Here is a 26,610-nt window from a genome sequence, read left to right on the forward strand (position 1 = left end):
CATTCAATATCTATGTCATATTTAATAAAGGTGTGTTTTGTATGTGAAAATCTGAATAAACAAATTTGATCTAGGCTTATGTGGGTTGTTAGTTAGTTTGCTTTTTAAATTTCAAGACATATTAAGATTCCTCCAGGAATGCAACTCACCTCAGATATCTCCACTGGTTTGTGTGCTGATCTTCAATGCTAAGTTCTTCCCAAATTTTTCCTAAGATGGAGGCCCAAGCATCTCTGGTGAACTCTGCTATTTTATCTTCCTTGGACATTTTATTCCCATAAAGATCCTGCTGAGAAACTGACCCATTGGACCTAAATTGAGTCTCATCATCTGAAAACAGAAAGGGAACAAACCCTATAGATGAATACAGGCACCTGTGAGCCAAAAATGACACCGAGGAGGTTGGCTGTGTCAGAGCTTCATCAATAACAAGTACAAGAGATCAAATGGTAAGCAATTTAATAAACAGTAAAATTCTCCCCAAGTTACAAAAACAAACTTTTCTGGGCGCCCTGATAACCCATGAAATCTATATTCACTGATAACACTTTTTTTATATGAAAAGAAAAACTCAGTCTAATACATAGATTCTCATTTTCATGGAGGAGCTATTAGATTCTAGTTCTATGAGTTATGACAATGTCTTTCTTATTAATTAATGTATTCCCTTTCCACATTCCAAATCTGGGAACAGTCTTGGTATGCAAAAAATGCATGTTTTCTAAATGACGAAGTGAAGGAACAATGTCATTCTTACCCACGGATGCCAGGTTTCTAAAGGTTTCCAGCATCACCTCTCTGTAGAGCTCCCTCTGAGCAGCATCCAGCAAAGCCCACTCCTCCTGGGAGAAGTCCAAAGCCACATCCTCAAAGACCACCGAGTCCTGAAACATCCAATATATGTGCAGGAGGATGGGTGAGACCCACAGTACTGAGCAACTGGGCTCTCTTCACCTAACATCTAGGCCAGGGGTGGGCAACCCCTGGCACGCGTGCCAAACATGGCACGCCAGTAACTTTTGCTGGCACGCGAAACCCTCTCTTATAATCTTCCATTTACAATTTTTTTCTTAATATCGACTTTTTTATTTTTCAGATAAATTCAGTGTAGGTGCATCTTAGATAAATAAATAATTTACATAACAAGTAATCTTAAAGACCATAGACATGGATTGACGAGAGAGGGGAAGAGCAATTTCTATGCCTCTGCCTTAACTCTCCCTGCCTTCCTAGATCCGACCAGTGTTTTGGTTTCATCCACATACGCTTGTGAATCTTTGTTCTCAGTGATGAATTTTGTTAAGTCTCGTAATAGGAGTAGCCTGACGGATGAAAGTAGTAGCTCGTGCGTATCTCTGAAGGTCACGAAATATAAACCTGATGTAAAATCTCTGTCATCAGTGATGCAGCAGCAAAAGTCCCACTGATAATATCAAACGAAGTCATAAAGTTTTTTGTTGGACTATCAGTGTACATGTACACATTAAAAAATAAATGTATTTTTCATTATCATATACTGTGTTTTTGTCACTCAAATGAATTTTATTATTTCTTCAAGGTTCTTCACATACATACACCTTAAGAGATATCAAGTAGGCGTAACATGTTCTCAAAAAATTAGGGTTGGCACGCAGAAGAATTTTGAGTCAGAGATTTTGCTGGTTTTGGCACGCACTCACAAAAAGGTTGCCCATCCCTGATCTAGGCTATGACTCAACATCAGAATCTCATTCTCCATGTCCACACTCAAGTTCTCATAGATTTAAAGTGCCACTAACACAATAAACTTACCTCTACATTTTTACTGTGTCCACATCACGACTTATTCTCTAACCAAAGGGTTCTGACCACATGAGGGAAATTAAAGAAATTCTATGCAACTTAAACAAATATTCACACTTTATGGACCACCAATCCCATGTGACACAAACTTCAGCTCCTTCTCTACTGCATACCAATCCCTCAGTACTATGTGAAGCCCGAAGTAAAACCTGGGTGAGGGCTTACATTTTTTAAAAATTAATTTTATTTTTCAATGACAGTCGACATACAGTACTGTATTAGTTTGAGGTGTACAGCATGGTGATCAGACATTCATATAACTTACAAAGTGATCACCCTGATAAGAACCCACCTGACAGCATACATAGTTATATTGCAATATTATTGACTAAATTCCCTGTTATACTTTACATTCCCATGACTATTTTGTAACAACCAATTTGTATTTTAAAAAACAATTTTGTTTTTGTTAATCCTCACCCAAGGATATTTTCCCATTGATTTTGTTTTTTAAGGGAGAGTGGAACTGAAGGAGGAAGAGGGAAGAAGAAGAGGAGGGAGGGAGAGGGGGGAGAGAGAGAAGGAGGGAGAGAGAAATTCGATGAGAGACACATTGATCAGTTGCCTGCTGTACAAGCCCCAACTAGGGCTGGGGATTGAACCTGCAACCCAAGTATGTGCCCTTGACTGGGAATAGAACCCGACACCCTTCAGTGTGGGGGCCAACACTCTAGCTCAGGAGTAGGGAACCTTTTTTCTGCCAACGGCCATTTGGATATTTATAACATCATTTGTTGGCCATATAACATTGTCAATTTAAAAATTAGCCTGCTATATTTGGTCAAACATTTAATTAACTCACTCCTAATGCCTTGGCAGGGCCAGACCAAATCATTTCTTGGACCTTAAATGGCCCATGAGCCGGAAGGTCCCCACTCCTGCTCTAACTACTGAACCACACCAGCCACGGGGGCCCAATTTGTACTTCTTTTTTTTTCTTTCTTTCTTTTTTTTAAATATGGAATGCTTCGCGAATTTGCGTGTCATCCTTGCACAGGGGCCATGCTAATCTTCTCTGTATCGTTCCAATTTTAGTATATGTGCTGCCGAAGCGAGCACCCAATTTGTACTTCTTAATCTCCTCCCCTTTTCACCCAGTCCCCTTCCCATCTGGCAACTACCAGTTTGTTCTCTGTTTGCTTATTTTGTTTCTTAGATTCCACATATAAGTGAGATCATATAGTATTTTGTCTTTCTCTGACTTATTTCACTTAGGATAATACCCTCTAGGTCCATCCACATGGTCACAAGTGGTAAGTTTTCATTCTTTTTATGGCTGGACAATATTCCATTGTATATATGTACCGTGTCTTGATCCATTCATCTGTCAATGGACACTTAGATTGCTTCCATGTCTTGGCTACTGCAAACCTTGTTGCAATGAACATAGGGGTGCGTATATCATTTTGAATTAGTGTTTTGGATTTCTCATGAGTACTCTTGCTGACCTTGAGGGCAAGGTTAAGAGTCCCTTTTTGACAAGGAGTTTACTGAAATAAAAAAAACATCCAATGGTAAATCTGCCTTTGATTAAAAAACAGATAAGAGATTCACCAGTGCCTTCCTATAAAGGAAACACTTTCTCATCTCAAATTCCAGTAGAAAACTGATCCCCTGCACTTCCAATGTCTCTCATTTTCATATCCCTCCCCTCTGAGCCCAAGAATATGTCAGGCCCACCCCTAAGCTCATGAACCACTGAGCTGCACACTTCCTTTTTTTATTTTATTTTTTAATTTTATAATCCTCACCCAAGGAGTGAGGATATTTTCCCCCACTAATTTTTAGAGAGATGAAGGGGAGGGGGGAGGGAGAGAGAGAGAGAAAGAGAAACATTGATGTGAGACACATCAATTGGTTGTTTCCCGCACATGCCCCAACCAGGGGTGGGGATCAAACATGCAACCCAGGTTCGTGCCCTTGACTGGCAATTGAACCCACAACCCTCCAGTGAGCAGGCCAACGCTCTAACCACTGAGGCATGCTGGTCGGGGCTGCACTTTCTTTAAGCCCTTGTTTTATATTTATTTATCTATTTTTTAAAACATTTTTATTGATTTCAGAGAGGAAGGGAAAGGGAGAGAGAGAAATATCAACGATGAGAGGGTATCACTGATCGGCTGCCTCCTGTAGGTCCCACACTGGGGATTAAGCTCGCAACTGGGCTTATGCCTTGACCGGGTTGGTTCCTAGGTAAATGCTCAACTACTGAGCCACGCCGGCCGGGCTAAGCCCTTGTTTTTTTAAAAAAGAATATTAACCCACTGCCACCCATGAGCAGGAAACAGAAAATACTCTCCGTCAATTCTGCTGCCAGTACTTACCTATTCAACAGGGGATGACAGGAGGTCAGCTGAATTGCTGTTAGAACACTAGTTATCTGTAGTGTTTCCTCTAATCAATTCCCTTGCACACTGTGCAGAAGAGGAGGTTTGTCCTTAGAAACTACTGAGGCACAGCTGGCCTTGGCTGGTGTCTGGGACCTTTCACTTGGGAGGTTTCACACCACCCGAATCGATATTCCTCACGCTGTCTAAACTGACTGCGCAGACAACAGCATTGATGCTGAACACCTGCTTTCCTTCCAGGAGCCTGGTGTTTGGAGACATGCTAGCAGACGAAGCTCATACCATCAGCTGTCAGTAAAACTCCCAGGCACTGGGTCTCTATGAGCCTCCCTGGGAGACAACATTTCACATGTTGTCACAACTCACTGCTGGGTGCACTCCGTGTGACTCCACTGGGGAAGGATTCTTCCAACTTCCCCTGGTTTCCTCCATCTCCCCCCCTCACCCATGCACCTTTCCCCTTTGCGGATTTGTCCATGTCCTTTTGTTATAACAAATCATAGTCATGAGTGCAACTACAGGCTGAGTTGGGAGACTCCCACTAACAGGGCCTGGGGGCTGTGTTTGAGACACACAAGTAGATTTGCTAGAAAACCCCAGCTCACTGAAATATGGCAGAAGCACTGTCTGGGGGGAAGGATGGAGAGGGAGGGGTGGTCCTCTGGTGCCAGGGCGGCTCTGGAGCTGTCCGTGGTCTGAGAGAAATGCTGAGTTGCTGTCTGATGGGAGATAAAGCTGACAGAGGTAAACATGACAGATCTGACTCCAGGAGGGCGGGCTCACTGGATAGCTAGGCTGCTTCTGGCCCTGCTGGCTACGTGACAAAGAAAAAAAAAATAGTCCTGGTGAGGCCTTTGAGTTTTGTTCTTCCTCTAGCAAGGGAAGAAAAAAAAAAACCCGAGTTCCCAACGGAGACCTTTGGATGCCCAAAAGTGCTAAAAGTCTGCATTACATATAGAGAGAAGAAAAGTTAAATCAGTTCCCAGAGTTGGAGCAAAACTTTAGATAAACCGAGGGGGGGGGGCGGTAGGAGGCTCAGCAAGCTGGGCTGCTGTAGCCTCCTGACCCACCTTGCATTCTGGCCAGGACCTTCCCTGGCAGCTGTAATTTTATCCTGTAAATGCTGAGTTTATAACTAGGGCTTTATTATGGATTGAACTATGTTCCCCCCCCCAAAAGATACATTGAACGACTAATCCCTGGTACCTATGAATGTAATTTTATGGAAATAAGGTCTTTGCAAGTGTAATCAAGTTACAATGAGGTCATTACAATGGGTCCAAATCCGATGTCCTCAGAAGAGGAAAATGACAGATGAGGACAGAAGCACGGGGGAAATGGCCCCGTGAAGAGGAATGCAGAGCCCGGAACCGCCACCAGCCTGGAGTGCCTGGGGCTGCCAGAAGCCGTGACAGACACGGATGTTCCTAGAACAAGGGTTCGAGGGGGCATGATACTATCAATAACTTGATGTTGGACTTCAGCCTCCAGAATTGTAAGAGAATAAAATTGTAAGCCCCCCCCCCCACCACACCCCGCACTGTGGTTGCTTCCTATGGCAGCCCTGGGAAACTAATACAGGGTGTGAGTGAACTTGCAATGAGAATAAAGGGGGAGGAGATTTTTTTACTTAAAATGATTGTGATTCCTGCACTTGCATGCATGATAAAAACTGATGCAAATGGTATATCCACATAACTTCAGCAGTGCTAGTGGGATTGCCCCAATCCGTACAAAGGAAAAAATTATCAGTGAGACACAACTTCCTTGCTTTTTGCCACTGTGCATGGGTTGGAATGTAAACTTTAAGTATTAGAAACAAGATCAGGTCTCCAGAACTGATGACTTTTTACTATGATTTTTACCTAGGTTCAAGAAAGAAAGAACGAAAATGAAAAGACAGGCAACAATAAATGGGAGGTAGACTTTTGGAATTTTAACACATTGAGGGCGGATCACGAGCATTCTTGTGTTTTCATATTACACAGTGTTTTACATAAATGTTAAAGGCACGCCTTAAAACTAAATACCCATTGCATTTTGAAGTTATTACATGTTCTTACAAGCTAATATCTTTTTAAAGTATGATACTTTGGAAAATGTTTTTTGTACTCTGGCCACTGGATAAAGCTAGCAATAAAACTACTGGTATGCAAAAAAAAAAAACAAAAAAAAAACAAAAAAAAAACTACTGGTATGCAATGTGCTAAGTAAAAGTTTCCAGTTGGCTAAAGAATTCTTATAAAAGCCTGTTTCTGATGACCTGTAGAGGCTGACAATTGTCCAGCAGTCAATTTGGACTCTAAGACAGACAAAACTAAAAGGGCTTAGGACAGTCTCATTTCTACTTGCACTTGGGCCACAGTTGTCTGCCCCTGCAGTGAATCAGCCTTCCTACTGGGAAGAAAAGGTCTTGGTGTTTGATGGCATTCTGAATTCACAACACTTGTATTTATACTTCCCGGACCTGCCTGTGAGCTAAAACCCAACAGCGTCCATGACAGGCTGTTTCGGCCTCAGTACACACTGTGCTGACCTGAAAGCAGGTAGGAGCTCCGTGAACTGGACTTGGACCCTGGAACGTGGAAGATTTCTAATAGCTTTCTGTGAGGTCCGAAATTGTGAAAGCCTCATGGATGCAAGTGGGTCTGGTGGGATCACTTACCGATGTCTATGACAACGGCCTTGTTCTACAATAGGATCATCTGAAATCAAGCTGCTCATTTCACAGCTGTTAGCTTCCACACTGACAGATCACCGTCAGAGGTCATCTGCACTGCTGAGGTGGACAAACTGGTGCGTGGCTAAACAAAACTGTCTGAGACAGACCACCTCAGCAGTCCCTCTGCAACAAGGCCGAGTGAATTATTGGGTCTGCACTGAGAACTCTGAGGATACAGTGGGGGCCTGTTGACCTGGCTGGCTGCCTGAGCATCAACCCATGCACCAAGAGGTCACCAGTTCAAACTGCATGTCCTGCGGGGTGCCCTGACTACCGTAAACTCTGAGTTTCCCGGGGAGCAAGTGTGCCCTCTGGGACTGTACTTCTCGGGTGTGTGTCCTATCAGGACATGTCTTATCTGCGGATAAGGCACTCAGGTCAGCTTCAACTTACTGGCCAGAGTTGTGCTGTGCGGGAATTGACACCTGAAGCCAGGTTAAGAACAACAGAATACAGATATTTGAGGAAGACCACCGCCACCCCCACCCCCAGCTTTCTAAGACCTTTATGGTTAATGGGATTTACTTAACTGGCTAAGTCCAGGCCTCCTAAAGGGCATAACTAAAACCAATACTGCAGGTGGTTCTCACCCTACTGTAGAGGATCCTACTAATAATTTTGCTATAAAGATATCTTGTGCAGCCCGGCTGGTGTGCCTCAGTAGTTGAGTGTCAACCCATGCACCAAGCAGTCACCATTCATTCAATTCCCAGTGAGGGCACATGCCCAGGTTGACAGCTCAATCCCCAGTAGGGGGCATGCAGGAGGCAGCCCATTGATGTTTCTCTCTCATCGATGTCTCTATGTCTCCCTTTCCTTTCCTCTCTCTCTAAAAAAATCAATAAAAACTGTTTTTTTAAAAAAGATGCCTTGTTCAAGGGCCAAGGGAACAGACTGTGCAGAAGTGTTAGCCGAGCTGGCCTGAGAAAGTCCTCAGAAGTCCTGCTTGCGAGGTTGGCCCTTGGCGGGCATGTGACAGCTTGGATATGGGGAGAGTTCTCAGCATCTGGAGACAAGGAGCTCCCTCTGCCTTTTTATACAAACCATCAGGCTTCCGCCAAAGGCCTGCTCTCCTTCTACGAGTCTGAATTCTTTCTCGGGCCAGGAAGAAGCTGTCTACATGACTAGCCCCCAGTAAAAACCCTGTTACTGAGCCTCTCATTAACTCTCCTGGTCGGCATTTCAAATGTGCTGTCACACCTGGCTACTTTGTGATGTCACTAGAGGGGACCCTAGACCTGTTCTCCTTGGTACTTGGCCTCGGGCACCTTTCTTCTGGGCTGACTGCTTTACTCTTGCATTGCAATAAATCATGGCCATGAGCAGGACTACAGGCTGAGTCCTGGGAGTCCTCCCAGTCCTCATGAATGGAACTAGTGCCCTCATCACAGGGACCCGAGAGCTTCCTGGAGCCTTCCACCACGTGAGGACACAGTGAAGAGACGGCTGTCTCTGAACCAGGAAGCCGGCCTTCAACAGTCACCCAGTCTGTCAGCACCTTGACCTTGGACTTCCCAGCCTCCAGAGCTGTGACCAATAAACGTTTGCTGTTTATAAACCACTAGTCTGTGGTGTTTTTGTTATAGCGGCCCAGCTGACTAAAACAGGAACGCCCAACACACCCTACTTGAAACCATCAAATGCTCTACAACATTCATTTTTAAAAAGTGCCACTGAGCACTCATTATATGCAAAAAACTTTGCAAAGAGTTTTTATACACATACATTAGCTCACAGAGCCTTATAATAACTCTGTAAAGCAGACATTACTAAAGCTGGTTCATAATAGAGGAAATGCAGAACAGTCCATGCATAACATCACACGAACTCCTACCACGTGCATGTCTTTCACGTGCACCTTACAGCTGTTTTGTTCCCAGTGTGGTAAGGAGAGAAGCTAGATTTTCCTGGCACTTTGAGCTAACAGAAGCATCCTATCCCATGCTCCTTTCCTGGTGAAGCCCCGTGTCTTGTGAAAGGTGCTTTGTTTGAAGATCTGACCTCTGGCTCTTTCACTTAGTAAAGTTGATTTACAGGGACTGGGGTCCTAGTACTTGCAGGCAATTGGGCTACAGCACTGACCAAAAAATTCTGAATTGTGTGGATTTTAAATTCTTTCAGAGGAAAACAATAATGAGCAAATCAAATCTAAGTACTAAGGAAAATGCGGCATAGTGAGGGGATCAGGAGGGAGATATAGATCTTTACATGTTCATTTGTGTATGTGTGTATATATCAGAATCAATATAAATATGAATGACTGGTTGAAAGGTAAAGAACAATAAAATAAGCCTTTGAAATAACACTGCAGAGTGTTACCTAAATTGCTTAAAAATATATGTGTATATTACATATATATATTATATATACATAGATATTGGTTACACTCATCAGAGTGAGAGAACCTGCCATTAGTGTTCAAGTGTGAAAGCTTGTTCTACATTTAGGGCTGAATTTCATTTCACAGATGATTATCCTATATAATAAAAGGCTAATATGCAAATAGACTGAATGGCAGAATACCTGGTCACTATGATGCCCACTGACCACCAGGGGGCAGATGCTCAATGCAGGAGCTGCCCCCTGGTGGTCAGTGCACTCCCACAGGGGGAGTGCTGCTCAGCCAGAAGCCAGGCTCACAGCTTGCAAGCATAGCAGCAGTGGCGGGAGCCTCTCCCACCTTCACAGCAGTCGGACATCCCCCAAGGGCTCCCAGACCTGGACTGCAAGAGGGCGCAGGCCGGGCTGAGGGACCCCCGCCCCTCCAGTGCATGAATTTCGTGCACCGGGCCTCAAGTTTTTAAATATCTGTCGACTGTACATATGCTGTATACATTTTCCTATACTGATATTATCTTATACAATAGAAAACTCTAAAATCAATTCATATGATTTGCCTGTAATCATGTTAGGAACTGCTGAAAACTATTTTATAATATTCAACATTCATACATCTTACCATTGGGGAATAGATGGTAATGTACATAACCTGATAAAGGAAAACTGATAATAGAATATTAAAAAAAATAACAAAGAACATATAAATGGCATGATGCTGTTTTCTCCAAACAATTAGGGACAAACAAGTATGCTCAGGACCTCCCTCCTGGTCAACATACTAGGGACTCAATCCAGACCCAGCAGAAAACAAGTGTACAAGAACTAAAAGAGAAAAAAACCTTATCTTTATGCCAACCTCTACCAATTGTACATGTAGGACACCAACAGAGCAAAAAAGTAATCACAGAATAAGATTTTTAACAAGAATAAAAATTCAATATAATTTTTTTAAATTAGTACTAATCAAGTCTAAAGAAGGCTATCAATAACCAAGTGGAAACATTTTTAAACATTAAGAAAAGTAACAAAATGAATGAAATAAATGAAAAGATTGCACATGTTCTTAAAACGGAGAATTCAGTATTAGCAAAACAACCCTCTGAAAAAGGCCTAAAGTCTTCAAAAAATTCCATTAAATCCCCAAGCCAGATTTTTTTTTTTTTTTAGGACTTGAAAAATACTAATTTTATAAACTTAACAGGAAGAACAAAAAGAGCCAAAACGTTCTGAAGAACAAGGCAGGGGCCTGCTTATCACAAAGCAGGGATTTTAAAGCCATAGTAATCCTGACATGATGGAATTAGAAGAGGAATGGACTACTAAATCCATGGAAAGGAACAACTTTGAAGTGGGCACTTGTCTATTAGTTCACAACAGGGAAGCCACAAAACAGTGGCAGAAATTAAAAACTAATACATGAGACAGTGACAAAAAGTTATCTAAGTAACAAAGATGCTTTACTCCCTTCTCTTCCATAGACAATATCAATTCACTCTAGATTAAAGCAAAGTGTATCTACACTCATAAAAGAGAAAGATGCAAATTGACCATACCTTTGCAACACCCACCAGCCAATCAGGAGTGAGTATGCAAATTAACCCACCAAAGAGGGCATGTTAATTTGCATATGCAGGCACTTGCATCGTCACCATGGTGCAGGCTTTCCACACTGCCCCAGCCACTCTGGGCCTCTGGGCAGCGTGGGAAGGTGGAAAGGCAGCTCCAGCCAAGCGAAGGCGGTGCCGGTAGTCAGGGGAAGGTAGGCCCATTCTTGCAGGAATCTTCCTGCTTTGGGCCTCTAGTTACCAATAATAGTAAACAACAGTTTACCTACTGTCACAAATTCTCCACCCGGCCCAGGAAAAGAACTGATATTTTGGTGAATCTCTATAATTCACCAATTCACCTACCACACTATGTGGAAATGTATTCATTTCTCTGCTGCCATATTGGAAGGTGTTAGGCACATTCTTGCACTCCATTATGCTCTGCTTGGGGCTCTTGCCCCTCCCCACGACTGACCTGTTATTCTCATTCTAGGTCTCATGATTGGCAGCTACCTCACCCAGTTTCCAGGGGACCACCTCCACCTGGCCCCCACCTGCACCTGGTCCCACTGGTTACTCTGACCCTTACAAGTGACATAATATCCTGCTCTCCCTACTCTGCCCTGCTGACGCAGTTAGGTCTCAGCCCTCCTGCCAGCAGATGTAATAATAAATTTAAAATCTTTACCCATTTTGGCCTCGTGCGTTCCTCCTTCGGCGACCCTAACAGAAGGGGTTTTCAGTTTCTCTGACAGTCATTTCCCCAGTAGGACTTTCAAGGCTAAGCCCTGGAATTCCTTTTCTTATATCACTCAAAGGAACAGAAGAAAGTTTAACAAATGGAAAGAAAGACACTCTTCCCCCCCCCCCAGTCACCCCCCCCATGAAATTCATCTCTTAGGAAATATTAACTTTCCTGCTCTATTAATTAAAAGTATTTTATATTTTGCTGAAAAACTGAGGCTCCAATAAGTGAATACGTACATCTTTTCAAGGGGACAAGCCCAGGTAAGGGGCAGTGCTGAACTGGAGCATAAACATAGATGACTTCAAACTCAAGATTTCAATGAGCCATCCTATCACGTGGGAGACCCCTCCCGCACTGTGACCGGATGTGCTCCCGGAACAAAGGGCACAGTGTGTCCCAAGTGCAGGTGGCTTTGCAGGTGACGCCACACCTCACTGGGTGAGCTTTCCCCGTCTTCTGGGTTAGTTTCTCTCCCTTCAGGGGCCCGAATCATTTCCATCTTTCTCCTAGATACCAGAGTCCCGTCAGTTCTCCAAGGATTACTAACTGGGGTCGGGGTCAGTAGATCCGTCCCAATTTGGGGCCCACACCAGGTCTCCCCAGACTCGCCGCCCATCGCGTTGGCTGTCCGCTGAGAGGAGCAGATCAGGGGCTGATATTCCCCGCCCCCCGGGTGGATGCAGCAATGTGCACCTGAGTCGCCCGAAGCCCAGATTCTGAGATTCTGAGACCCAGGACCCAGAGCAGGGGCCGGACAGGACTCCTGGGCTCCACCCCGTGCCGAAGAGGAGACTCGGGTAGGGACCCCAGGGCGTGCGGGGAGATCCGGCCCGCCGCCGCTTCCAGCCCCTCCGAATCCTGTCCTGGCCCTACGTACTCACCATGTCCGGGCTCTCAAGGCGTCCTCCCCTTGGCCCAGGCAGGTGTGAGCTACCTGGGGCTGCGCGGGGCAGGTGCGCACTAACGCCGCGATCTGCTGAGAGCGACGTCCACGCCCTCTTCCTTCCACGGGATCTCTGATTGGAGGTTGTTCGGGATCCTGCGTCTTGAGTGGACAGTGTTCTGGCACGCCCACATCCGTGGGCCTCTGACGAGACAGTACTCGAGACCCGCCCTGGAACCTCTGATTGGACAGTTCTCCGGGATCCGCCCCTGCAGCCTGATTGTTCCCTAGGCACCGCCCTCATAGCCCTAATTGGACAGTTCTCTCAGGCCCCGCCCCTGCGCCGGAGTGACAGGCCGTCGGGATACTCTGGGCTGGGCACAGCCCAGGACGAGGGCTCGGAGTAGAATCCTCTCCCTGTGGGTGTGGCATCCACCCGCAGCTCCGCAGCCGGTCCGAGTCCTCCCCCTGGATCGGGAAGTTCTAATTTAGTTTCTTCTTGGAGCGTTCTCGGACCGGAGCCGGGACCGAACCGGAGGGTCTCATGATCTGGGGTCAGCCCAGGGCGGAGCACCGTTGATCTGTGCGCCTTGTTTAAAAACAAAGACAATAGTGACGTCTCCGGGAGCACAGCAGGGTCCCGCTAGGTAGGACCTGGTTTTGACTTGTGACCTGTGACACCGGGAGGCCCCGCCCGCTGCCCTCACTGTGGGGCTCGAGGTCAGCAGCCCGAGGCCCCGGCTCCTTTGCCCCCACAGTAGGAAGCGGGACCCTGCGGCCCCAGCCTGCACAGGGCCCCTCCGCACAGCCATAGCTGAGATGCCAGAATTCTCGGCGAGCTTCACGCTGCAAGGGAATTCCTGTCAGATCAGGGTTTCGGCGTATTCCAAGAGGATTTTGAAAATGAAGAGCTCTGATACTGCACACAGCATGAATGTACCTAATTTCACTAAACTGTACGCTTAAAACTGGTTGAGATGTTGAACTACTATTATGTGTATTTTACCACACGTTTTTAAAAGTTTTTCTTTTTAAAAAGGCTACGGCAATTGAATTCCTATTTTAACTGATATAAAACAACAAAAAAGCTTATATAAGTTTGAGGTAGACCTGAAAACTTTTTTCTTTTTACTCACTGTCTCCCCATTCACAACACAGACCAAGGGCCTGAGCTGAGGTGTGTGGGGTGGGTTACTCTGCCTCCTGTCTCTGCACAGTCAGTGTAAGAATGCAGCCCGTGGTCGGCACCAGCAGGCGGCCTGGGAACTCCTAATACACCCAATGATGGAGGCTAACGCATTGCAGATGCCTGCTCATGTTAGGAAACACTCTCTCCTTCGAGATTAAGTGGTCACCCCAATTCTGATATCACTTGTCATTTTATTTACAATTTAAAAAATTCTTTTGTTATGGTTTCCAGAAAGGTTTGATATTACTTTATAAAAATTAGTGTTCAGAGGACTAACCCATAAAAAAGCTTCGAGTTGCCCTGGCTGGGTAGCTCAGTTGGTTGGAGCATCGCATTGTCCTCATACAGGTTGAGGATTCTATCCCCAGTCAGGGCACATATAAGAAGCAACCAATGGCCCTAACCAGTTTGGCTCAGTGGATAGAGCGTCGGCCTGTGGCCTGAAAGGTCCCAGGTTCGATTCTGGTCAAGGTCATGTACCTTGGTTACAGGCACATCCCCAGTAGGGGGTGTGCAGAAGGCAGCTGATCGATGTTTCTAACTGTCTATCCCTCTCCCTTCCTCTCTGTAAAAAACAAACAAAAAAAAACAGAAGCAACCAATGAATGCATAAATAAGTAGAACAACAAATCAATGTTTCTTTCTCTCTCTCTCTCTCTCTCTCTCTCTCTCTCTCTTCCTCTCTCTAAAATCAATTTTTTAATTAAAACAATTTAAAAGGTTTGAGTTAAAAATATTCATTGGATTTATAAACTACTCAAAATAAAATATGGTTATATGAATTTTTGTTTAATATGTATCACTAATTAGTGCCAAGTTTCAACAAATCAGCATGGAATTTAGAAGTCGGCCTTCAGATCGGGCCCTGGCATGGACCTGTAGCATTCCTGTCTGTTGGCCATAACATGTCCAGAGATCTATCCCAGGGGCATCACTCTCAATGAACATGTCACTTCATTTTTAAGGTGAAAAATGAGGCTTGTCTCTGAACTATTGATAAAAAGCAAGAGAGGAGAATAACAACTCTGGCAATCTGAGGGGGGAAAAGTGTGACTGAAGGTATTTGGACCACACTAGAATGTTACTCATGCACAGAAAAAACAAAGCCATGTCCAAACAGGCAAGGAGTGAGAGGCCAGGACAAAACAAATCCCTTCTCTCTCCCCCAGCCTGGCACCCTCCCTCCAAAGTCTTCCATTAGCAGAGCTTAATGGGAAGCTGTTGGCAATACAGAAACGTGTTACGTGGCATTTCCACCCCACATCACAAAGCAAAGTATGAAAGGGTAAGTGTGGCCAGCAGAGGAACAGCCCCCTAAAGATGTGCACATCCTATGTCACCTCCCGTGGCAAAAGGGACCTTGCAGATGGGATTGCGTTAAGAATCCTGAGCCCTGGCCGGGTGGCTCAATTGGTTGAAGCGTCATCCCGTACACAAAAGAATCCTGAGATGGGGAGTGACCCTAGAATCCCTGGGGGACCCAGTGTCATCACAAGGGACCTCATAAGAAGGAGGCAGGAAGGTCAGAGTCAGGGATGTGGTGTCTCTAACAGCTGGAAAAGACTGGAAACAATTCTCCCCCGGGGTCTCCAGAAAGAACATAGCCCTACCCACACCTCGATTTTAGGCTCTCACCGCCACGACTGTTATATGAATAAATTGGTTGTTTTAAGTCACTAAATGTGTGGTAATCTCTTACAGTGATAACGAGTAACTCATACAGTGGGTCTCAAGCAGAGAAGCTGTAACTTAATACATGGCACAGATAACTCCTATTCCCAATCTCATCTTTCATCCTACAACTGTGGACGTTCCATACGTTCTTTCAATGCGACTCTGCTCCCAGTACAACACATCTTGGAGTGATCTGACTTTTTTCAGAGCACACCTTTGTGTCCTTGTGTCTGAAACATAGCACTTTGTGTATATATTTTTCCTTTTTCTCTCTTTTTCAATATAGTACTTTTTGGATAAAATGATATTCTGAAATGTTATCCCAAACCACAAGTATCCATTTGCAAAACATTAGGAGAGTTGATTTGGCATTCCTCACAAAGGCATATGTTAATAATAACCACAAGACAGCAAGAAGGGAGGGGGACACTTTTAAAACTATTATGAAACGTTTCAATCATACGAAATATGAAGGTAACAACATTTTGAGTACTCATGTATCTACTGCTAAGCTGCAAGAAATCCTATCAGTTCACCATACTCTGTCAGATTTCTTGAAAGAACAAAAACATTATAACCCTATTGCTCAGTGGTTAGAGTGAAGGGTCTTGGGTTTGATTTCCAGTCAAGGGCATGTACCCGGGTTGCAGGTTTGATCCCCGGACCCGGTTGGGGCACGTGTGGAAGGCAACCAATGGATGTGTCTCTCTTACTGACTCTCCCTCTCTTTCTACACCCCTCTCTTCCACACTGTCTAAAAATCAATGGGAAAAAATATACTCAGTCAAGGATTAACAAACAAATAAACAAAAACCATTATAGAGTTGAAATGTCCCGCATATACCTCTATATTCCCAAATGTGATGTTTATTACTGCCATGCCATATACATGGACCCATAAACTATATATAATATTACTATTTCTATATTCAAATTTTATAAATATGCTATTATCCTATACATACTCCATAATTTGACTTTCTTATCCTTCAAAATCGGGATAATGTTAAATCATAATACATAAATTTACTGTAATGTTTAATGCAATAAAATAAAATGCCAAAATAAATTAAAGCAGACAATACACCTTTCAAATTATCAGAAAATACATTCCTCCAATACAGATAATACAGTAAAAAATAGAGAAAAGAAACTTCAAAAATAAGAAAAATGACATAAAATATGTTAGCAGAATTAAAGACAACAACATTTATTACACCAAAATAAAAGGATCCTAAAACAAAATCCATCTGTATGTTAAGAAGAGAAACACAGGGGATTTAAAGAGTTGAAATTCAGAGGTGAAAAATATTACCCAAAATAGACAGATTAATTTTGTTTAAAAGGCAGACAAAGAGATCACTTCAGAATGATAAAGGATACAATTCACAATGAAGACCTGTCATGAATTATTTACCATAAATAAAACATAAAACAAAAATTAAAAAACAACAAAAATGAAGCAGAAAAAATAACAGAAAATAATGAAGGAAATTAAGCACAATCTATAATAATAAAAGTGTAATATGCTAATTAGACCAGACGTCCTTCCAGATGACCTTCCAGAACGAAGCCAGGGCTGCGAGGGAAGCCCAGGTCTGGGTGCTGGAGGGAAGCCTGGATCCCGGGTGCCAGAGGGAAGCTGGTGCCGGCAGCCGGGGGAAGGAAGGCCTACTCTTGCATGAATTTTGTGCATCAGGCCTCTAGTAATAATAGAAAACTGTAAGTTAATTCTCTTGAGCTAATTATCTTTGAATCAGCAATCCAAAGACAATCAGTGTGTGTCAACTGTAATTGAAAGAGAATGAATATCAGTGAAATAACATAGTGTTAATGTTCAAAATACATATGACTGGGCTCTAACTCTCGCTTATTAAATTTGAACCACCTGACATAAAATCTGAGAGCCATCCTCCTATATAATAAAAGGCTAATATGCAAATCGACCAAACAGTGGAATGACTCAATGCAGAAACTGCCCCCTGATGGTGAATGCGTTGCCACAGGGGGAGCGCTGCTCAGCCAGAAGCCAGGCTCATGGCTGGCGAGTGCAGCGGCAGTGTCCGGAGCCTCTCTTGCCTCCACAGCAGTGCTAAGGACCCCTTGGGGGATGTCTGCCTGCCAGGGACATCCTGCTGGGGACCAGGCCTAAGCCAGCAGGCGGACATCACCCAAGGGGTCCCAGACTGCAAGAAGGCACAGGCCGGGCTGAGGACCACCTCAGAGCACGAATGTCATGTACTGGGCCTCTAATATATATCAGTCAGCTAAGTGTCTGACCAATCAGTCTATCTCTCAACCAGTCAGATACTCCAACTGGTAGGTTAGCTTGCTACTGGAGTCTGGCTGATTGAGATTGGGCGAGACTGGCCAGACATGCCCTGGAGCCCTCCTGCAGTCTCTTCCTGGGCCAGCCAACCTCCCACGGTCCCTCCCCAGCCAGCCGGCCCCAATCGCTGGCCAGGCTGAGGGATCCCATCCATGCATGAATTCATGCACCAGGCCTCTAGTTGTTTAATAAGATTTATTTAACAGACAATCCAGATTCCTAATCAGAAAAGCAGAGAATGCTTCTCAATATCTATAAAATTAACCTCAATAAATTTCAAAGATTCAAAACAGTAGACATATTCTAAGACTACAGCATAATAAAAGCAGAAATTTAATTTAAAAAATAAGGATAAAGGGCATCTATGAAAATCCTACAATTAACATTGCACTCTATGATGAAAGACTGCATGCCTGTCCCTAAGGTCAGGAACAAAGTAAGGAGATCTGTTCTCAACACTCCCATTCAACATAGTACTCAAGGAGTGAGCAAGTGCAATAAGACAAGAAAAAGAATTTACTTTTAAAGAAGGAGAAAGGACATTTAAATACCCAGAAGTTTAAAAAATATATCCTCTCTCAAAATACTTTTTAGTCAGAGAAATCAAAACTGCAAATATATAATTTTTTAATGATCATAAAACCACATAGGAAAACAGCTAAACTTAAGCTCTCCTCTGGTTAAATTCCTCATCTTGATTGATACAATGATTCACATCTCAACTTAGATTCAGACTCTCAGGAAGGCCCTATTTGAGGTTGGCTGCTCTCTTTTTATCTACTAGTGTCCTGGTGCACAGGTTTGTGCACATTGAAAGGAAATTAATTAGAAAAAATATTTTAATATCGCTATTTGCATCTTGCTAATGAAAAGAAAATAGGATTCTACTGAGTGTCATATCTACCTACTCCCGGACTTCTGTGAGGACCAAATCGGATGAGGCATGGGAAAACGCTTCACAAACATTTGGTTAAACTATAAAATGTTTGCACCTGGCTATAAAGCAAGTTCCTGGACTGAAGAAACTTCAAGGAGGCTAGTTGCTAGGGAGAGGAAGTCGGGCATTGCTATATGACATCATTACCCAGTGCCCACAACCACCATTTCTAGCCTGGGCTGGGCTGTGGGTCGTGTTTTGTGCCATGGGGTCTTGGCAGCATTGGCTGCGATTTGTTGGGGTGTCACTCTGGGGTGGCGGTGGGGCCTGTGTCCCACTTTTGGGAAGCTGAGTGTTGGTTTGTCGGCACCAGGTCCAAGATGCCATTTATTTTTTTTTAATATATTTTATTGATTTTTACAGAGAGGAGAGGAGAGGGATAGAAAGTTAGAAATATCGATGAGAGAGAAACATCAATCAGCTGCTTCCTGCACAGCCCCTACTGGGGATGTACCCATAAGCAAGGTACATACCCCTGACTGGAATCGAACCCGGGACCCTTCAGTCCACAGGCTGACACTCTATCCACTGAGCAAAACCGGCCAGGGCAGCCGAAACCAGTTTGGCTCGGTGGATAGAGCGTCGGCTTGTGGACTGAAGGGTCCCGGGTTCGATTCTAGTCAAGGGCATGTACCTGGGTTGCGGGCACATCCCCAGTGGGGAGTGTGCAGGAGGCAGCTGATCGATGTTTCTCTCTCATCAATGTTTCTAACTCTCTATCTCTCTCCCTTCCTCTCTGTAAAAAATCAATAAAATATATTAAAAAAAAAAACCGGCCAGGGCAGTGCCGTTTATTTTTAAATGACCAGTGTGCATCATGGCAGCTCCTGCATTGAGCGTCTGCCCCCTGGTGGTCAGTGTGTGTCATAGCTACCGGTCAGACAAATGGACACTTAGCCTTTTATATATATAGATTACCACAGTATCCTGTTTTGTGCTCCAAAGAATCTACCAAAATCTGTAATTATTTAATTAATGTATTTGGTTCCTTATTTAACATCTGTTCTTTCTTTCCCCTCACTCCATCATGGATCTGGCTACAGAACATGTAGGGCTTACTACAAAATAAAAATTTAGGGAAGACCCTTCAAAATTATTAATAATACTGAGATGAATATAAGACCTTTCTGAGAGCAGAGTCTTGGGTGACTCTACAGGTCACATGCCCATGAAGCCACCCTGCTTCCTCACCACTGGGATATAGTATATATATATTTATTCTTAGGTGAGGATTAAAAAACAAATAAATAAATAAATTGACAACGGAAAGAAAAAGTTGAAACAGAATACCTTTTGACTCACCAATTCAATGAATATGATAGTTCTTACTAAAATCCCATTCCCTGTTAGTATGCCCATTTATAGATCTTTTCCAAGAAGATGGAACTCCTGGGGCATAGCTCAGTGGCAATTTTCCTCATTAAAAGGTCCTGCTAGACCAGCGTTCTCAACCTGTGGGTCGCGACCCCTCGGGGGGTCAAACGACCCTTTCACAGGATTCACCTAAGACCATCGGAAAACACATATATCCTATATAATAAAAGCCTAATATGCAAGTTGTCCCCTCAGGCAGTCGTTTGACCTGGAGTTTGACCACTTGCTATGACGTGCACTGACCACCAGGGGGCGGCGCAGAACATGGCCGGCATCAGTGATGCGGCACTGGGTGCAGTGGAGGCGCTGCCAGCCCTGATGGGCCCCCGACGAGAGCGGGACTGGCGGGATGGTGGAGCAGGTGAGTGGGTGGTGCTAGGCCAAGGCAGGGGCAAGTGGGAGCCAAATCACTCTGCCAATCACCCTGCAGATGGCAACCACTGGTGGAAGCGGGGACGCTGCCTGGCTCCCAGGCACTGAGGGAGCAGGGTGGGGGGCCCAGCCCCAATCGATCGCCCCACATTCAGGATGGTGGAGCAGGTGAGGGGCAGAACCAGGTCAAGGTAGAGTACTATGTGGAGCTGCAGGGCTGCAAGCCTGGGGGCACGAGCTGGGGCCTGATCCCTGCATTCCACCCTGAGAGACCCCACCTGTGCACGAATTCGTGCACCAGGCCTCTAGTAATTACATATTGTTTTTGTGATTAATCACTATGCTTTAATTATGTTCCATTTGTAACAATGAAATTGGGGGTCACCAGAACATGAGCAACTGTATTAAAGGGTCGCGGCATTAGAAAGGTTGAGAACCACTGGTCTAGACCCATCTAGATCTCATGGCTTTCATTCAAGAATGTGCACCCTAGAAGTCCTCTTCCCATCAATATGGTGGGGGTATTGTTGTGTGGGCACTGGGAACTTCTCTGCCTGCTACAGCCCCAGCAGCAGGTATATTATATCTTTAGAAAAATCCATGAAAAGGACTCTGACTTATTCCAATTTGCAGGCTTCTAAGGAGGTCATATCTTTGAATTGGATGAAGTTTTCTAGAGCTTGAAGGAATAACTGAGTTCAAAAAACTACTGGCAAATAATCAGGATAAACAAAAGTAACTATGGGACTAAATAATTGAGAATAATTATTCTTATGACTGTTTAAAATATTGTTCATTTTTTAATCTTTTGTTTCCCAAATATAAGGAAAACTAAAAAGCAGACATTTTGCATTGTAGGAACTAACAAATTAGTAACATTCATTTCACTGTACTCCTAGGAGGCAAAGATTCAAAGACTACGACAACCCTGAGATTTTTGTCCACTGGGAAATACATTAATAAAAGTCTCTCTCCAACAGCGTTAAAGAGACCTTACCTTATCAGGTAGCTGACCACGAATGGACATCTACCCCATCTCTGACACTCGCCTTCATCTCAAGGATGAGAGGCCACCAACTACGATGTCAGCAAGGCCTGTATGCTCACAAATTGATGCTGCTCAAACTTGTTCTTATATCACCTAATTGTTATTGATTGAATGTATATAAAGTGATTTTTATATTGCTATTTAAAAAAGAAAAAAGAATGTGCACCCTAGCTGGTTTGGCTCAGTGGATAGAGTGTTGGTCTGCAGATTGAAGGGTCCCCAGTTTGATTCCAGTCAAGGGCACATACCCAGGTTGCAGGCTTGATCCCCAGTGTGGGGTGTGTAGGAGGCAGCCAATCAATGATTCTCTCTCATCATGGATGTTTCTATCTCTCTCTCCCTCTCCTTTCCTCTCTGAAATCTATAAAAATATATATATTTTTAAAAGAATGTGGCATAAGCCTACTTCTTTTCAAGTAGGACATCAGAAGGGCAATGTCTAACCATATTTATTTGGTAGAGTGCTAACAAAATGTATTCTACAGGGCAGCAAGCAAGCTCTAAAATGCAATAAAGTGGCTGCTCTTATAGAAAAAGCTTTCCCACAGTCAATGATTTTATAGTTGTTTTTTTACTAGTGTGTTTTCTGGTGTGTGACAAGGGAAGAACTCTGGCCAAATGCTTTTCCACATTTATTACAGCAATAGGGTTTCTCTCCAGTGTGAGTTCTCCCATGCCTAACCAGGGAGGACAAAGGCTCTTCCACATTGATTGCACTCATAGGGGTTCTCACCAGTGTGAGTTTGCTCGGGCTGGTTAAGTGATGAGCAGTCGGTCGCTGAAGGCCTTCCCACATTCATTACATTCATAGGGCTTCTCACCAGTATGTGTTCGCCTGTGCAAGACCAAGTAAGAACTCTGGCAGAAGGATTTTCCACAGTCTTTGCCTTTATAGGGCTTTTCCCCCGTGGGAGTCCTCTGATGCTGGGTAAGAAATGAAATCCTGTTGGAGGCTTTCCCACATTCACTGCACACATAGGGCTTCTCTCCAGTATGAGTTCTCAAATGTCGAGTGAGGGTTGAGTGGTGTGTAAAGGTCCTCCCACATTCCTGACATTCATATGGTCTCTCTCCCGTATGAATTCTCTGGTGTTCACTCAGCGAATGCCTCCGGTTAAACACTTTCCCACGCTGGGAACATTCATAGGGTTTCTTCACCGCATTAGTTTTGCTATGTATTGTAAAACTTATATGATGACTAAATGATTTCCCACTTTCTGCATATGTTTCAGTTCTTTTGTGTTGCCTAAGGGGACAATTTTGGCTGAGGTCTTTCCCACATGCATTACTTTCACAGAGTCTGTGGTCTGTGTATCTCATCTGGTGATGGTTTAAGTATGGACTCGCTACCAAACACTCATATCTAGGCCACAGTCACGGAAGTGTTTTCCTACAGAACCTCCCTGTGATAAAACAAGGTCTGTGCTCAGATTACGGTTTATCCCAACTTCATGCCAGGCAGTAGCCTTCTCTAGAGCAAATGCCTTTAATTGGATGTATACCACTTGCCTCAAAGCCTCTGGAGGTCTTCCTGGTTCTCCTCCAGGTGACCACATCCCCAGTGTTCTCTGGAGAGCTTTATCATATTCATACCACCAGATGGTTCTTCCTCCAAAACCACCTTCTTGTAAATTGACTCTTGGTGTTTTAGTCCAATCTCCCAATCTGAAGTTAACTGAGGGGACCAAAAAATAAAAGTAAAAAAAGAATAAAACTTCTAACTTAAGAATGGTGGGACAGAAGTACCTACAATATATACAAGGCACATGTGGATTCATGTTCAAGTATCAACTTTCAACACGGGGGAAGGACAGGAAAGTGAGAGATGGGTCAGTAAGCTGGTGTGCTGGGACAGGATGCAGTGGGAAAAGTTTGACAATGGTGGAAATGGAGAAAATGTAAATGTACAAAAACTGCTCTATAAAAAAGGGGGGAATAAGAATGTCAGAGAGCCCTAACCGGTTTGACTCAGTGGACAGAGCGTCGGCCTGCGGACTCAAGGGTCCCAGGTTCGATTCTGGTCAAGAGCATATACCTTGGTTGCAGGCACATCCCCAGTAGGGAGTGTGCAGGAGACAGCTGATCGATGTTTCTCTCTCATCAATGTTTCTAATTCTCTATCCCCTTCCCTTCCGCTCTGTAAAAAATCAATAAAATATATTTTTTAAAATGTCAGAGAGAAAGAATTATCAAGAAAGGAGGGAGGTAAGAGATGTAACTAGAAACACAGATAGAATGGCTTCATGAAGGAAAGGGGATGTTCTTTCCTCTGCACCCAAGAGGAGAAGGTAGTATGTGAAAGGTGAGTGTTGCTGGAGGATGAACTGAAGGCATCTGAGAGAGTGCCACCGAGGACCTAGGCCTTCTCCCCATACAATTAGGGCCTCTGTGGAGAGATCTCTGACCTACAATCCCCAAGACACTGCCTCCATCCCAATGGCTCAAGTCTGCTTGGTTCTCACCTGAACAGGAGGCTTGGGAAACCTCCTTCCTCCCCCTCCCCCGCCCCCATCAACATGGCTTCTCCTTGTTCCAAGTGAAAAGACACCTGTGGCCGAAAGAGTGAACACCCTTTCCATAGGGTGTTCATAATAAAGCTACAAAAAAAATGTTCTGTAAAATTACATTTACAGAAGTGTATGTATTTATTTTTTAAGACCCATAGAAAAGTGGACCCACACAGTTCAAACCCGTGTTGTTCAAGAGTCAACTGGACAGCCCTGGCTGGTGTGCTCAATGGCTAGAATGTTGGCCTGTGCACCAAAAGGTCGCAGGTCCGATCCCCAACCCAAGTGGGGAAGCATGCAGAAGGTAACCAATTGATGTGTCTCTCTCACATCTCTCTCTCTCTCTCTCTCTCTCTCTCTCTCTCTCTCTCTCTCTCTCTCTCTCTTCTCTCTCTCCCCCACTCCTCTCTCTTCCCCTCTTCCTCCTTCTCTCCCACTCTCCCTAAAAAACAATGGGAAAAATATCCTCGGGTGAGGATTAAACAAACAAACAAACAAACAAACAAAAAAGAGTCAACTGGACAGTCACATTGTAGATGTGAACTTGGGGGAACACCATTCAGCCCCGTATAACCTCCTAGACCCACATTCTGAAAGGCTCCATTGTGACCCTCACAGGTGCGCCCATCCCTTGCATGTCTCAGATTCCTCTCTCCCTTCCTGGCTTCTCCCTAATTGCCTCTGGACTATCTTCTGCCAAACCGCTCTGGCCCCGCAGCAGGAAGCATCCAGATGGGCTTGTCCCATGTTATTTACGAGAAACGGGAACACATGACCCTGGAAGCCCATGGGAAATTCGAAGCTCCCACATGCCCACAGGACTCACGTCCCTTTCAAGGAAAGAGGTGATACTGGTACCTTTGCTCAGTGACAGGGCTCTCTCCTTGAGCAGACTTTAGTCAGGCCCAATTTTAGGAAGAATTCTGCTAAGGTGGTTAATCAAGTATCCTTCATCTTCCATATCTGATCATTCTTTTATATATATATAATATACTAGAGGCCAAATGCACAAAATTCATGCATGGCTAGGGTCCCTCCCTTCCCCTGGCTGCCTGCCACTGCCACTGCTGGCCCCGCCCCCTGGTCAAACTCCCAGTCGAACTCCCTGTCGAATTCCCGTTGGAGAGGACAATTTGCATATTAGGCTTTTATTATATAGGATTTTTTATTGATTTCAGAGAGGAGGGAGAGGGAGGGAGAGAGAAAGATCAACGATGAGAGAGACTCATTGATTGGCTGCCTCCTGCACACCCCACACTGGGGATTGAGCCTGCAACCCAGGCATGAGCCCTGACCAGGAATCTAACCATGACTCCTGGTTCAAGGATTTACACTCAACCACTGAGCCACACCAACTGGGCCATATCCAATCACTCTTGATACCTAATACAGTTCCTCACCACCCACCCACCCAGGCAGTGTTCGATCGCCCCGCCTGTAGCAGGAATCCTGTTAGGTGGTGCAGCCAGAACCCCCCTGATATTTCCCCTTGGCGATTTCCCATCCACTGACCCACCCACTCGCCGGCTGCAAGTCCCCACTTGTCACACTGACTTGGAGTTGGGCCCAGGTCTACACTAAGCTCTCTTCTCCCCACTGCAGGAGCTCCTGATGTGAATCGGTTTCCACCGCTCTGAGGACTGTCTGGCTCTGGTTCTGGTTGACAAAACCCCGGGACAGTCCTGCTTTGTCCTCGCTCACCATGAGGGAGCGTGCGCCTGCTCTTGGTGATATAAACAGCAAACCCTCACCCAGACTCCTGAGTAAGAAATAGGGGCTGTGTACTGAACACCTCCTGTGGGCGTGATCTGTATTCACAGATGCAACCTTCAAAAATCGGCCCCTCAGCCCTAGCCGGTTTGGCTCAGTGGATAGAGCGTTGGCCTGCGAACCGAAGGGTCCCGAGTTCAATTCCAGTAAAGGGCACGTATCTTGGTTGCAGGCTCCTCCCGGGCCCAGGCTCTGGTCAGGGCGCGTGAAGGAGGCAACCATTCGATGCGTTTCTCTCACATCGATATTCCTCTTGCCTTTCCCTCTCTCTTCACTCTCTGTAAAAATCAATAGAAAAATACCCTCAGGTGAGGATTAAAAATAAATAAATCACCCCTCAGACACAGATGATCAGCACAGGGACACCCCAGCAAGAATTCCTGCAGACAAGACGTATGGATGTGAGCTTTGTGACCGGTGAGACTCCAAGGAGAAGCAGGACATCTACAGAGCTCAAAGTCGTACCCCCAAAATATTTATTAATTACCGTCATAGTTTAAACATGTGACTGAAAATTCTTCAACACACCTTCCTCCAGGAGGTGGACCTAACCTCCCTCCCCTTCAGGGAGGACTGACTCAGCGACTGGTTTCCAGTGAACAGTGCAGATCAAGGGGAAAAGCTGACTTTGTAGGGGAGACTCCTGACAGGGCCCACCTTCCCCAGGTGACCCAGGTTAATGTCATCAGCAATGTGAGGGCATCAGGTGTCCTGACATGAGGCGGAGGGCGCCTCACCTCTGGAATATCTTCCCCAGAACCCAGAATCTCAGGGTAATTATAAGAAAACATCAAACTCAGTTTGAGGGGCCTCCTACAACCCTGACCATTGCTCTTCAAAGGTGCCACGGTCATGAAAGACAAGGAAAGACAAAGACACCATCCAGGCTGGAGGAGCCCAAGGAGATATGACGACTTAATGTTACATGGGATCCTGCATGGGCTCCCAGACCAGAAAAAGGATGTGAGCAGGAAATATGG

General features: G+C 44.7%; 1 protein-coding gene, 1 non-coding gene and 2 pseudogenes across 8 annotated transcripts in view; all 4 read right to left on the minus strand.

Annotated features, from left to right (window-relative positions):
• The window catches only part of LOC132235219 (zinc finger protein 555-like), a 34,400-nt gene extending 21,485 nt beyond the window's left edge, over positions 1–12,915 (minus strand). Inside the window, exons 1-3 of one of the 7 annotated variants that reach the window (XM_059697232.1) lie at positions 12,429–12,573; positions 758–884; positions 150–210 (exon numbers count right to left, since the gene is read on the minus strand). In XM_059697232.1, coding sequence (XP_059553215.1) covers positions 150–210; positions 758–884; positions 12,429–12,431 — 191 coding nt within the window. In that variant the 5' untranslated portion in view covers positions 12,432–12,573. Of the gene's footprint in view, positions 1–149; positions 331–757; positions 885–12,428 lie in introns of all 7 variants that reach the window. The other 6 variants (XM_059697231.1, XM_059697230.1, XM_059697235.1 and 3 more) reach the window with 6 other exon arrangements.
• Positions 2,795–2,901, minus strand: LOC132236197 (U6 spliceosomal RNA). The gene has a single exon (XR_009453164.1). It is a non-coding gene; the product is annotated as a U6 spliceosomal RNA (small nuclear RNA).
• Positions 12,916–13,563: 648 nt separating the features above from the next.
• On the minus strand, positions 13,564–13,687 carry LOC132236334 (small nucleolar RNA SNORA51; annotated as a pseudogene).
• An 8,166-nt stretch (positions 13,688–21,853) lies between these two features.
• Positions 21,854–26,123, minus strand: LOC132236086 (zinc finger protein 554-like; annotated as a pseudogene).
• Positions 26,124–26,610: the final 487 nt, after the last annotated feature.

This window comes from Myotis daubentonii, chromosome 5 (genome assembly GCF_963259705.1).
Source record: "Myotis daubentonii chromosome 5, mMyoDau2.1, whole genome shotgun sequence".
Lineage (NCBI taxonomy): Eukaryota > Metazoa > Chordata > Mammalia > Chiroptera > Vespertilionidae > Myotis > Myotis daubentonii.